The sequence below is a fragment of the Equus przewalskii genome, chromosome 12, assembly GCF_037783145.1.
Source record: "Equus przewalskii isolate Varuska chromosome 12, EquPr2, whole genome shotgun sequence".
In the NCBI taxonomy this organism is placed as follows: domain Eukaryota; kingdom Metazoa; phylum Chordata; class Mammalia; order Perissodactyla; family Equidae; genus Equus; species Equus przewalskii.
The window spans coordinates 20,714,540-20,729,390 of record NC_091842.1 but is presented as its reverse complement, the minus strand read 5'-3'; the positions used below and the strand labels follow the sequence as shown (position 1 = coordinate 20,729,390).

General features: G+C 47.1%; 1 protein-coding gene across 2 annotated transcripts in view; it reads right to left on the bottom strand.

Moving 5' to 3' along the window:
* XPO6 (exportin 6) overlaps nucleotides 1–2,001 on the bottom strand; it is a 94,310-nt gene extending 92,309 nt beyond the window's left edge. Inside the window, exon 1 of one of the 2 annotated variants that reach the window (XM_008530942.2) lies at nucleotides 1,503–2,001. In XM_008530942.2, coding sequence (XP_008529164.2) covers nucleotides 1,503–1,505 — 3 coding nt within the window. In that variant the 5' untranslated portion in view covers nucleotides 1,506–2,001. The remainder of the gene's footprint in view (nucleotides 1–1,502) is intronic. The other variant, XM_008530943.2, reaches the window with a different exon arrangement.
* Nucleotides 2,002–14,851: the final 12,850 nt, after the last annotated feature.

Here is a 14,851-nt window from a genome sequence, read left to right as displayed (position 1 = left end):
AGTGCGCACGTTCCACTTCGGCGGCCCAGGGTTCACTGGCTCAGATCCCAGGTGCGGACGGGGCACCGCTTGGCAAGCCATGCTGTAGTAGGTGTCCCACATATACAGTAGAAGAAGATGGGCATCAATGTTAGCTCAGGGCCAGCCTTCTTCTTAAAAAAAAAAAAGTATGAAGGAAGGAGTACTATTTCCATCACTCACTAAATGATGTTATATCTCATACCTTTGCATTATTCATTAGAGAATTCCTATCTTCACATCTTACAGATGAGGAAATTGGGACTCAGAGAGCTTAACTGGTCTACCACTATTCTACATATAGTATCTACTATCCAGTGCTGCTAGGCATTGCTAGTGTGTTCTATCCGACTGCTGGTAAGCCCCATGAAATCCAAGGTTATGCCTTAAGTCTTCTTTCTAGGCCCAGAACCTAACGCACCACCCACAGGCCTCCTGAAAGTTTTGAAAATGCCACTGGCCCAAACATCCATATAACTGAAGATGTCACTGCATCCCTCTCTTTACTAAACCCCTAACTCGGCAGGGGTAAAACGGGCAGCCTTAAGAACACAGGCTGGGCAATCGACCACTCCCTGCGGGCTTACTAGGTGCCAAGAGCTGGGGCAGACAAAGGTTCAGACGATTTCATCTTCGAGGGAACTCAGTCTACTGCGGTAGACTGCTAAGGCTCAGAAACAATTACAACAACAAAAAGACAAATGCTTAACAAAGAGATGTGAGTACACAAACCTACAGGAATACTGAGAGCGTCTATGGGTCTGGAAAATGTGGGAAGTATCCTCAGAAGACGCAGCTTCTGAGCCAGATGTGGAAGGATGAAGTCTTCCAGGAACTACCAGGGCAAAGGCCAGAGGATGTGGCAGAGAGAGAAGCTGACCAGGTGTCAAAAGAACACGACTGATCCCGATTTTGCTATTACTGAGCTAAGCGAGCTCTGCGAATCACAAATCCTCTCTGTTCCCCCATATATAAATCTACAGCAAGACCCCCGTCGCGCTCGCTGCGTTACATCTAATAGGAGCTCTGAAGTGAGACTGTCTGGGTTCAAATCTTGCCGCTGTCACTTAAGAGTCACCTTGAGCTGAGTACTCACTCGCTTTGTGCCTCAGCCTCCCCACTTCAGACCAGAAGGCTGGCGTGCTAATCAAATAATACATGTCAGTCACTTAACACGGGCCAGGCACACAGTCAGCCCTCAATAAATAAACGATTGCTACTGTCACGCCGAGCTGCAACGTGGGCGAGGCAAACACCAGACGCAAGGGTCGTGCCTGCGGCGCTTCCAGGTCCCTCCCAGCCCTGCGCCGTCCCTGGGGGGATGGGAGCTCAGCGCCGGGGCTGCAAGCCCTGCACGCATGTGTCACTGCCGGCTCGGCACGCGCCTCTCCCCGCCCCGGGAGAAGCGATGGCTCAGCAGTCCCGGGCCCGCTCCCAGCCCTCGGGCCCGGCACCCGGAGGGAAGGGGCTCGGACCCCACTTACCATGCTGGCCGGGGCGGGGGCGGCTCAGGTGAGCTGGCTCTCGGGCTTCGGACACGTCCCGTTCGCACAGTTCAGGTCATGGTCCCGGCAGGCTCGGGAAGTTCCCCGCCCATGCAAAGACGACCACTTCCCCACCCGGGCCCGCGGGGTCCCTCTAAAAGGAGCGCGGCCCCCCGGCCGGCCTCATCGGGGACCCCCGGCACAATTCATCCAGACCCACCCGCCCCTCCCCAAGGAAACTGCAGAAGCAGGAAATGGGGCTCGGAGGCCGGCGAGGCGGGCAGCAGCTCGGGGCCCCCCGCCCGGGCCCGACCCCCGAGGGGAGGCTCCGGGCCCAGGCAGGGGCTCCCCGGCCTCCGCGCTCAGAAGCGGCGGCGGGCCTGGCCCCGAGGCTGAAGGGGCGGAGGCTGACGGGGCCTCGGCGGCGCAGCCCGGGCAGCGGGCTCAGGCGAGAGGACCGGGCACCCGCGCTGTCGTCGCCGCCTCGGCCCGCACGGCCGCCGCCCCCCAGAGCATCCCTGCGCGAGCCCGCCCCGGAGCCGCCACTCGCTCGCGCCGCGCGGCCACCCCCCGACCAACAGCCCCAACGCGCCGGAAGTGGCGAGCGCCCGGCGCGGCCCCACGGCGCGGCCGCCGGGCTGCGGCGCTGGATCCGGACCAATCCGGAATCGAGCGGGCGGGGGAGGGGGCGCGGGGCGGGGCCGCACCTGACGGCGACGCCTGGCCCCGCCCCGCGCCCGCCGCCCGTCCACGAGGGCCGGCGGCCATGTTGGTAAAGGGCGCCTGGCCCGCCATCTTAGTAAAGGCGGGGTTTCTCTTTCGCTTCCTTCGCTCATTCATTCCGCGGATGTTTCAGGAGCGCGGTCTACGCGCCAAGCCCAGGCCTAGAAGTCAGCGGCACGCAGCCCTTGCCCTCCTGGAGCTTACATTCGTTCGGTCCGCGCACATTTTAGCCCTGCTGTGGCCCAGGCGCTGGTGTATTTGCTAGGACTGATGCGGGGTTGAACCCTCTTTATTTGTGAAAATGCTAATTTTAAGAAATAGAAGCAGGAAACAATCCCAAGCAGCAGAGGTGCTTCTAGGGCGTGCCTACTGCATAGACTGGAGCAAATCTGTGTAAGCTAGTGGCTTTCAAACTCTAACGTGAACCAGAATCACCTGGAGGGCTTGTTAAAACACGGTTTGCAAAACACTCCTAGAGTTTCTAATTCAGTAAATCTAGGGTGGGGTCTGATAATTTACATTTCTAACAAGTTTCATGTGATGCTAATACCGCTGGTCTAGGGACCACACTTGAAGAACCGCTGATACAACTCATGACCACAGGAAGCAACAGCTTCCATTTATTCTTTCATCAAATATTTATTGTTGCCCACTCGGTGACAACCACTGTTCCAAGGAGTCCGTGCTGAGCAAAACAGACACACTTGTGCCCTTATGAAATAGATAAATTATTTTAAAAGTATTGTACCATAAGTAATTGGTTATAATGGTGATAAGAGCATGAAAGAAAAATACAGACCATCATGAGAGATAATAGCCAAGGAATTAGGGTCAGGATGGGGAAGAGGTCAGGAAGTAACATGTATTTAAGTTGTGGCCTGAAAGACATATTGTAGTTTGCTAGGCAAAGAGAGGAGGCATAGAATATTCCAGGCAGTAGGAGCTGCATGTACAAGAGAAGCCATCACAGAAGCCAAACAGATGAATCAGGACTGCGGCCAAGTGACTTGTCCCTTCTTGTTTCAGTTCAGTGGGATGAGCAAAGGCTTGGGGATGAGACAGATTTGGAGCAGGGTCCCAGCTCTTACCACTAGCTGAGGTGTGTTGAGCAAGTGACTGTTGAAGTCTTGGTTTCCTCACTGTGTAACGATGAAATAACAGAAACTCAACTCACATGCCACTAAAGGTATGCCTTTGGCTCGCATAACTCCCATAACTGGACACTCAGAGATAGGTCAGCTTCAGACTAGGAGTGAGAGGAGCCCTGGATCTATTCCTCCGGATTATCTTGGCCCTGCTCTCCTCCAGGTCCTCAAGATGGCTGCCGGGAACAGCCAGAGCAGCAAACTTCCCTGTTCACATCGAGCAAGAAAGAGCACCTTTGGGGCCGGCTCCCTGGCCGAGTGGTTAAGTTTGCGCGCTCCACTGCGGCGGCCCAGGGTTCAGATCCTGGGCTCAGACATGGCACCGCTCATCAGGCCACGTTGAGGCAGCATCCCACATCCCACAACTAGAAGGACCTGCAACTAAGATACACAACTATGTACGGGTGGTTTGGGAAGATAAAGCAGGAAAAAAAAAAAAAAAGATTGGCAACAGTTGTTAGCTCAGATGCCAATCTTTAAAATAAAAAAAAAAGAGAACACCTTTTCTCACATCCTCTCTCAGGGCAATAAGCTTTATCCTACTGGTCCTGATTGACCTAGGCCTGCCCATCTCTAAACTTGCCATTGTGGAGGAGGATGGAATTGCTGTGACTGGCTTAGAGAATCCTACCCTGGAGCTGATTTCAATTCCTAGAATAAAGTGGATGTGGTGGAGTCACCGCATATCTACCATACTTCCATTGCCAGGCTGAAATGAAGATTAAATTTAATGTACATGAAACACCTGGCACATAAAGCATGCAATAAATCACAGCTATTATTAATTTTACTCCAGGGATTTTTGTCCAAGTCAACTAAATAACATTTTGTTATTAATATTAATCTCAAGCCTGTCTAGTCCAAAAAAAGATTTAAGGCTGCTATTACTTTTTGTTGGCACTGTAGGAATGGCCCCATCCATCTTCTCCTACCCATTCCTCTTGCTACTGTCTTGGTCTCGTTCATTCAGTTATTCGTTCAACAAACATTCAGTGAATTAGTATCAACTTTATACCAGCCTTTTGCTAAAAACTAAGAATTCCAAAATGAATAAGATTCAGGCAAATTGTTCACCACCTCATGGCAGAAACAGTCACCCAAACAACTATAGCACAGTGTGAGAGATGCTGTAATAGAGGAGTGTACAAATCTTCTCAACACAGAAGGAAGTGAAGAGGGAGCAACTAGCTGTGGAGGGGAGGTAGTTGGAAGGCTGAACAAAGATGGTAACATTTCAGTTGAGTCTAGATGGATGAATAGAAGTTCACCTGACCTCTGCAGAACCCCCACTCCTCTTCCCACTCTACTGTGACAAGACTCTTTCCATTGCAAGTGATAAGGTTGGGACTCTAGAGTTAGGACTCTAGCTATCATAATGAAAAAAGAAACTATAGTGTCTCGTATAAGAGAATCCTCCAAAGGGTTTCATGGATTTCAGACATGGCTGGATTCAGGGTCTGAGATGATATCACAGAACTCAGTTTCTCTCCATTTCTGCGTTCTGTTTCCTTGATTGGGGGTCTTTTATCCACATGGTTGCCCCTGGCATATCCAGGCTTTATCTTCTCCCTGGTAGAGAAGAGAGCATGCCTTTTCTACAGATAGTCCAGGAAAGTAAGCCCATTGGCTTTGATTGGATCACTCCTGAACCAATCACTGTAACCAGAGAGAATGTGATGCTCTGATTGGCTGGACCTTGGTCACATGCTCCACTCCAAGCTCAAGTATCATTCTTGCAATGCCCAGCATCTCTCAGAGGTCCCCCACAGCTCTACAAGGCTATCAGAGCCTGGAGAATTACCCCATTTTGCAGATGAGGAAACATGTTGGTTTCTCAACAGGCATAGAAGTAACAGTACCACTCAATATGGATTTAATGAAAGAAGGAAGAAAGAGTGAGCATCTGGCACCCTCTATAGGTGATAGGGACTTACTCTCTTTAACTTGGCATTCAAGGCTTTTGAAGGCCTTTGAAATTCTGTAACCACACTCTCTGGATTGAGTCTTTACTCTGCCTCTTACGTAGCTGTATGGCCTTGAGTAAGTCACTTAAACTCCCTGTACCTCGGTTTCTTCATCCATTAAATTGGAACAATGCTAGTACCTACCTGGTCAGGTACTACCTGTATCAGTCAAGTTCTATCAGGAAACTCTAGTCAGAATTTGAAGAATTGACAAGGGGGCTATTTTAAAAAGGTAGAGTGTAAAGAAACCCTACAAAGGACAAGACAGTACACCAGGTCTAGTAAGAAGACTATTAGTACCCCTAGGCCTGACGGGGCAAGAAAAGGAATGGTTACCAAAATGTGATAAGGCAGAATGGTGTAAGAGTAGCTGAGGGAAGCAGCCAGCCAAGGTCATCCTGCAGGGGGAAGCCAGTGGAATAAATACCCTGACCCCACTTTCTTCCCTCCCTCTGTCTCCTACTGGGGCTCCCCATTGGACAAATCCAACTGGAAGCCAGAGAGCAAGGGAGCCTGGTGATGCAGTTCATAGAGGCCAACCTCCTGGGTACAGGGCTGGCTAGAGAAGGGGGAATGTGATGCCAGGGGTACAAATGGAAGAGATCCAGCAGAGTACCACTACTGTGGGAAAGCATGTGAAGTGTTTAGAACTGTGTCTGGCACATTAAAAAGATTTTCAATAAATTTATTAATTATTAATTACTATTTTCATCATAGCTCCAGCCCACCTTTCCATCTCCTCTCCCTCTACAGGCCCACCTCATGGCTTCTGGAAAACAGCAGGCTCTTTCATGTCTCTGAGCCTATGCTTATGTGGTTCCACCATTTGGAATGTCCTTTTCCTCAGCTCTTTCCCTTCCTTTCAAATTCGTACTTATCCTGAAGACCCAACTCAAATGTCTCTTACTGAGAGACCTCCTCATCTGGAATAAATGGCTGTTTACAAACACATTAATATGATTATGGAGAAATTTTCCCTGAAGACTTACTTAGTTGTGACATCCACCAGAAATAACCAAGAGGCAATTATCCATGAGTAATTAAGTCATTGCGTTACATGATGGGGGAGCAACCTCTAATGCTCTCCCATATCTGCCTCTTCTCTGTTCCAATTTCAAGGGAGGGTTGCACTTCCCTATTCCTTGCAACCGGGCAGGGTGATACCAACTGGGTGGAAGTGACCCATATTGCTTCCGGGCCAGAGCATTTCCTTGCCTCCGATTCTGTTCCCTCCTGCCATAGAGAACCCCAAGGCATCATGTTGAAATGGTGGCATCATGAGATGAAGTGACTTTGTGGGACAGAACCCTGCCCTGACCCACACCACACCGGCAGAACAAGGAATAAATAAACTTTTTTGTTTTGAGGCACTAGGATTTGGGGGTAGTTTGTTGCTGCAGCATAACCTGGCCTATCCTGACTGGTATACACGGCCATATGTGGTAGCTAGTCAACAAAGATGGGCCCCCTCTGAATCATGTCTGTTATTATCCATAGCCTTGTGTAGTCCTCTGCACTTGAATCTGGGCTGGCCCTGTGAATTCACTTCTGACCAACGAAATGGAATGGAAGGGAGCATTCCAAAGTTAGATCTTAAAAATCTTTACAGTTCTTGCCTGGGTTTTTGGGAATATTCCCTGTGTGGCAAGCCAGTCACCATGTAAGAACTCCGATTGCCTGAGAATGCTACGCTGTGAGGAAGTTCTAGCCAGCCACATGGAAAGACCATGTGAAGAAAGGGAGTGTTGCCTGACCAGCTTCCATCACAGCTAGCCCAGCTGAGGCCCCAGCCATGTGAGTGAAGAGGCCATTTTGGACGGTTGAGCCCAGTTAAAACCTGCAAAGACTCCAGCCCCAGCACCTCTCTGACTGCAAGACTGCAACCCCATGAAAGACCCCAAATGACAACCACCAGGCTAGGCCCAGTCAATCTGCAGAACTGTGAGAGATAATAAGAAGTTACTGTGTTAAGTCATTGCATTTTGGGGTGGTTTGTCATTCAACAATACAATACCAGAATATTATAGTAAGGGTCTGTCCTTTAAGGAAACTAATAAGGAGCCATCACATCTCCTTTCTGGTAGGACTATGAAAAATCAGTTGTCCCTAATCCAAATCAACCACAGGGCAACCAACTGACATTGACACCTGGCCCATCATCTGTTGATGGCGTCCTTAAAAGAGAGGAAGTGTCTGAGGCTCACAGTATGTGAGACCACTCCCCATCCAACCCCAAGACATACCCACGTCTCCCAGCTTCAGTGAGCCCAATGAGCCTTCAAATTAGAGACCCTCCAGCTCAAGCCCAACCCCCCTCCTTCACTGTTAGCTGAAATGGATTTCTGTTGTGTGGCAAACTTTGGAAGAAATTATGAAGTGATAAATCAGGGCATATGTATTATTAATAGAAAAAAGTCTGTGAAGTGGCAAAACCTTAGTTCTGAACAGTGTGTGTAATAATTATTTCTATCTAAATTATTTCTCAAATGACATCTAAATTTAGGAAATCCAGTGTGTTACTGAAAAATAGTTACTTTTTTTTTTAAATATGCTTTTTGGTGAGGAAGATTGGCCCTGAATTAACATCTATTGCCAATCTTCCTCCTTTTTTTTTTCTTCCTCCAGAAAGCCCCAGTACATAGTTGTATATCCTAGTTGTGGGTCATTCTACTTCTTCTATGTGGGATGCCACCACAGCCTGGCTTGATGAGCGGTGTGTAGGTCCCTGCCCAGGATCCAAACCAGTGAACCCCAAGCTGCCGAAGTAGAGTGCATGGACTTAACCACTCGGCCACGGGGACATCCCCCTGAACAATAATTACTTTTTTTAATGGCAAGTGAAAATGGGGAGAATAATAAAAGATGACAAATAGATCCAAAAATATAGTGCTGACAAAAAAGAAGATGAGTCCTGGTCCGTGGACAAGTGAATACAAACCGAGTGCAAAATACCTCTGTTTTATATGCAGATTAGAACTAAGAAAGAAGAAATGTAAAATGTAGAAAGTTAAAAGGACAGCTTATTATGAAGCACATGACACATGAGGAAATAAGCCTAGGGTGGTAATGAAGGAAGATATAAAAAGACTTATTAAGTGATGTGGCTACAATATAATCAAAGTCTTAAGGACAGGTGGGACCCAGGTGTCAGCTGTTCTTTTGTCCTCTGGCTCCCGTGCTCTGTTTTTTGCCCAGCATCAACCTGGGTGCAAAACTCAGAATGTCTTTAAGTTTCTCAAAACAATCCACCCACACCAAAGCGGTGTTTCCAACGGGGGTGCTACTAGCGTCGTGGGAGAGACATCTCACCCCCTGCAGTGATCCTGGTAATGACCATGTCTCCACCCCAAGTCGTCACTGTGACAAATGAAACCAGCCCACATCTTTCCAATACTGCTGGGGGCGGTACCACCCTCAGTGGAGAAACGCTGCTCCAAAGCAATAGGGATCCAGCTTTACTGAAGATTTCGTAGGGATATGGAAGAGGAGACTTACATCACACATCCCACAGCAAACGATCTAAAACCTTCATTCACGCTTTCTGCTTTGTTCCACAATCCTTCATCAGCTGAACTGCTACTACATCATTTTTTCCTTAGCCCCTCATAATGCCTGGCTGTCTAGTTCGTCTCTTCTCCCTCCAGAATTTTCTTCCAAATCTCGTTTCTCTTTCTGCAGTTATACAGGGAGGCACCACAACATTGCCCTGGATGCTACCCCATATTTGCATATCCACCTTCATCGTGAGTGCTCAGCAAAGCAAAGGGCCCTCACGTTAACAGATCCCACCATCCTTAGAGGGTGATTAGCCACCATTGCTGGTTATCGGAACACACTTTGAAATCTCACCCCGAGTGCCATATCACCTGTGTTTGCTCTGGAGTATTTTGATGAATGAAGTTGCCTCCGTCTTGTTACACAGGAAGAATATAGATGATGCAGGGGACACCTATTTTCGTTTTCCTATCCTTTCTTCTGATAACCGCATTTTGCTATGAAGGATCACCTCTCTTCCACACTCAGTGCTTGAAGTTTGGGTGGGCTGACCCCACTCCTCAGTGTCATGGGTCAGCATGTGACCCAAGATAATATGCTTTTCATTCCTTTACTATCAAAACTAATGCTTTAAAAAATAATCGCATGCATATATGTATATAAATGTGCAGGAGTGTCTATAGGATAAATTCACAAAAGTAGAATTGCTGGGTCAAAGAGTCATGCCTTTGTATTTTTGATGGATTGTGCCAAATCGCCCTCTGTAGGAGCTGTGCATCCTACCAGCTATACAGAGAGGATCAGTTTCCACACAGACTAGCCAACAGGAGATAGTGTCAAAATTCTGGATTTTTGCCAATCTGGGAGATGATATCACAATTTTGGGGGAAGTATCTGTTTGTGTACTTTGCCCCTCCTTGCTTATTGAGTTTTTGAGCTCTCTTGTCTATTTCTAGGAGTTCTTTATGTAATAGGGAGGTTAACTATTTGTGTGTTGACTTGCAAATACTTTTCCCAGATTGTGATTTGTCTGGGTATTTTAGATTTTTTTTTCCTTTGAGGAAGATTAGCCCTGAGCTAACATCTGCCACCAATCCTCCTCTTTTTGCTGAGGAAGACTGGCCCTGAGCTAACATCCGTGCCCATCTTCCTCTACTTTATATGTGGGACGCCTACCACAGCATGGCTTGCCAAGCGGTGCCATGTCCGCACCCGGATCCAAACCGGCGAACGCCAGGCTGCCGAAGCAGAATGTGCAAACTTAACCACTGCGCCACCAGGCCTGCCCCCGTCATTTGTCTTTTGACTTTGCTTATGGCCTTACTTTTCCATGAAGTTTTTAATTTATTTTTTATAGTTGAATTAATCAATCTTTTATGGTTTCTGGATTTTGAGTCATACTTAACAAGGATGTGCGTATGCCAATGTTCAAAGGAATTTGCCCATGCTTTCTTCAAGTACTTTTATAGCTTTAAAAAAAACAATAACAGGTAAATCTTTGATCTACCTAGAGTTTATTTTGGTGTATAGTGGGAGGTATAAATCCAAGCTGTTCTTTGAGAGAGAAAAAGCCAAACCCAAACCGGGCACAGACTAAAGTGACTTAGTTTCCAGAAAGAGGCCGGACCAATTGCCAGGACCTGATGCATGGGACAAAAGAAGCGCCCAGAATGTGTGTGCTGTACATGGTGACAGATAAAATCTAGACTATTGGTGGTGAACATGATGCCATCTATACAGAAACTGAAATATAATAACGTACACCTGAAATTTACACAATGTTAAGAGCCAATGTGACGTCAATAAAATAATAAATAAATAAATAAAAGAAGTGCCCGGAACTAGCCAAGTTTAGACTCCAGGACAACTGAAGCCAATACCACGTCCCAGTAGGGTGACGGCAAGATGCAGAATCAGATGGCAAGCCCAAGTTCTCAGCCAGCAGAGGGACAAGGAAACCAGGAGAAGGGCCTGGCAAGCTGCTTCCATGCTCCAAACAAAGCCCGGCCACGGCCTGACCTCTGGGACATCCTATGGCTCCAGGCCTCCCAAGCCTCATGGTTGTCATTACCTTGACCCCTGCTAACCTGATACATGGAGACAGGCAGGAGAGAGTCCTTGCCCTCGACGAGTTCTCATTCTTAAGGGAGAGTCACTGGTAGTCACCGCTAACCCTAAAAAAAACCAAAAGCGGAATAAAGGTCAAGGCACACGGAGCAATAAATTCTGACCAGCTGGGCTTCCTGTAGAAGGCGATGGTCTTTGAGCTGAGTCTGAAAGAATTGGTGAGCTCTGAACAGATGGAGGGGCTTTTTTTTTATTGCAATAGCATTAATTGTGTAGATCGTCTTATGGAGAAGTGACATCTTTATGCTGTTGACTTTTCTTTCAAGAATAAATTTGCCGTTCCATTAGTTCAGTCTTCTTTTACATCATTGAGCAGCGTTTTAAAGTTTCCTTCATATAAATTTTATGCATTTCTTATGAAGTCTATTCTTAGGTAGTTTACCTTTTGTGTTGCTGTTGTAAATGGGGTCACCACTTCCATTCTAAGTGGTTGTCGTTGGTACAAATAAGGAAGCTATTGATTTCCTTAGTTTAACTTGGACCCAGCCAACTAAGTGAATATTTTTATTGTTTGTTTTTCAACGGGTTCACTGGGTTTTCCAGATATAAAACTGTATCATCTGCAAATCATGTTAATTTTACCTCCCCTTTTTCATTTTCTAGAGATGACTGAATATTAAGGAGGACATTCCTCCTAATTTCGAGCTCTGCATGTTCAGTGAGGAGAATGAGGAGGGAAATTCGCATCTACTGTAGACTTCATGGTCTTTACATAAGTCCTTTCCTTTGCTGCCCCCTCTCCCTTTACATAGGAGGCTCTACCACTTTTCAAGTCCGAGGTCCAATGTCGCTCCCTCTGGGAAGCTCTCTTTGACCTCTCGTCTCAAGTCTGGTTGGCCTGTACTTCTCCACCATGAAGGTCACCCCAGTCCATTTCCCCCAATTGTGGGCGTCCGTGACTAGTCTGGGCCTTGACCAGGCTGGACATCTAAGAGGGAAGGAAGTGTGCTTATTTGGGGAGCACTTGTTTTCAGCCTGCCCGACATCCATCTCCCCTCAGTTTCCTTTGGAGGTTTTTCTCCTTTCATTAAATACAGTTAATAGGGATTGAAACCAAAGGTTTTCTCTCCTCTAGATTCCTCAAAAAATTAAAAATAGAGCTACCATACGATCCAGCGATCCCACTACTGGGTATTTATCCAAAGAGCTTGAAATCAGCAATCCCAAAAGTCCTATGTACCCCAATGTTCATTGCAGCATTATTTACAATAGCCAAGACATGGAAGCAACCTAAGTGCCCATCAACAGACGAATGGATAGAAGATGTGGTACATATATACAATGGAATACTACTCAGCTGCAAAACAGAACAAAATCATTCCATTTGCAACAACATGGATGAACCTTGAGGGAGTTACGTTAAATGAAATAAGCCAGCTACAGAAGGATAATCTGTGTATGACTCCACTCATATGAGGAATTTAAAAATGTGGACTAAGAACAATTTAGTGGATACCAGGGGAAAGGTGGGGTGGGGGGTGGGCACAAAGGGTGAAGTGGTGCACCTACAACACGAATGACAAACATTAATGCACAACTGAAATTTCACAAGACTGTAACCTATCATTAACTCAATTAAAAAAAAAAAGGTTTTCTCTCCTCTAGCCAACGGGAGGGGCGTATGGCCAAAACTAAGCCAGGTGGACCCCTCCCCCCAGGAATTTGAATATTGAGACAAAGAGATTGAAATGCAGATTGGGCAGGTACAGTGTCCACTCTATGTGACGAGTCCCCCTTCCTAGCCTCTGGAGCTACAGATCTCCATGCCTCCTTGGAGGCTATTAACTCCACGAGCAGCTCATTTTCTTGCAAGAAATTCACCTTTGCTTAGGTTGGCCACAGCTGATGTTAGGGTGGCCTCCACTGCTGTAACAGACAACCTAAAATCTCAGTAGCTTAACACAGTAGAAGCTTATTTCTTGTTCATGTCACAGTCTCAGTGAGATGGCGGCGGTGGGAGGGGGTAGGCTCTGCTCCACACAGTCATTCAGGGTCCCATGCCTTTTCCATCTTGGAACTCAACCCTCTTTTAGGTCCTTGGAGCCCTTTGTTAGGTCTTCCGCATCTGCTGGCAAATAGAGAAAGAGAGAACGTGGAGGTTTCTGCTGGAGGTACTTTAGGAGAAACGCCTGGAAGTATCATAAATCACTTCCACCCCAAATCTGTTGGCCAGAACTTAGACATATGGCCCCAGCCAATTGCAAGGGAGACCAAGAAATGTAGTCTAGCTGTGGGCCAGAATGGAAAAAGAAACAGGTTTGCCACCATTGCTTGCCACCAACTAAAGTATATCTTGACTGATACACTCACCATTGTATTTCCAGCCCCTGACACAGAGTGTGCACTCAACAAATTTTTATTGAATGAGCAGACAAATGAATCATATGTTATATTATTTAGTCTTCACATACCCTCCTCAGGCTCAGAATAGTTAAGTAACTTGTTGAAGGTCACCCAGATAGTAAGTGGCAGAGCCTAGGACTCAAAGCCAGGGTTCCTTCCATTGTCCCATGCTGCCACCCAAAAGTTCCATCTGTGTACTGATCCCTGAGCTGTACAGGGAAAGTGAAACTAATAAGAGCCAGTCCCTGGCCTGGAGGAGTTCACATGAAAAAGAAAAGTTGAGGAGCAGCCCAAGTTTGCCAAGATTTAAAGACCAGCTCAGGACAACAACAGATGAGCTGGCACATACCTCAGTGCCAAATGCACTGCACAGACAAACGTGGAGAGCAGAGCGATGTACTTTGGGCTGAACCCAATGGTCTTGGAAATCCTCAGAGACCAAGCAGAGCTCAGACATCAAGGGAAGCTATGAGCACAAAAATTCTCCCAGGGACACTTGTCAATCAGTGCAGTGCATCTGACAGTAGGCAGTTTAGGTTGTAGTTCTCAGCCTAGCTGCTTACATGACTCACATTAAATGTCATGGATTGAAATTCTCAGTCCTTTTTCGTTTGTGTGAGAGAAAAGCAACTCAAATTGGCTTTAAGAAAACAGGGATATTTTCTGATTCATGTATATTAAAAGTCTAGGTGTAGGTGGCCTTCAGGCACAATCTGATCCAGGGGCTCCTACCATGTCCTCAGGACTTGATCTCTCTATCTCTTAGCTTTTGCTTTGCTCTTGGCCAGGTTCTCTCCTAGTGGTGTACTCTAGGACTATCATCCTCTCAGGAATAACTCTAAAGGAAAGAAAGATTTTCTTCCTGAATTGTTCTGGAAAGAGTCCTAGGACTTATAAGGTTGGCTTGGCTTGGGCCATCACTTTTGAGCTGAGTGGAACCTGATTTGAAGTGGATGGTACACATGCCTCACACACCAACCATATCTGCACTCTGTCACCCCTCTATTTCAAGGCCTTGTTGACTTCAGTTGAGGGAGGAGCAGAAAGGAAGGACTAGCAAAGGGACTTCGTCTCATAGACAGGGAGACCTCAGCCTGGCCCCTCCCCTTGGAGCAGTCAGGAATCTGCCCAACATAGCATGACTCGCCCTGTAGATGACCTCTAGTGGACAGGTCTGGATATCCCTTAGCACTCAGTGAATGAGGCCTTTGCTCCCCAGAAAGGGGCCAAAGAGATGCGGTGGGTCCCAAGGCTGACAATAGTTGGTGGACTAGCTCCATCCTCCAGCCTGCTTGAAGGACCAGGATTTTCTGCTCAGTACCCCTCAGCAGCATGTACTTACCCACATGACTGACTCACTCTGAAAAACAGAGCCTGGCATAGGGTCCACCAGGATAGAACTGGTGGCTGGGCCTGGACTGACCAGGATGGAGGGTGGTTAGGAACTGTTTTGAATCCACATAGTCCAGAATTCAAGACCCAGTCACTGTCCAGGCACAGTTTGTGACAATAAAGGGAAACCTACTTGTGCTATTTTAAATAAAGCAATAGT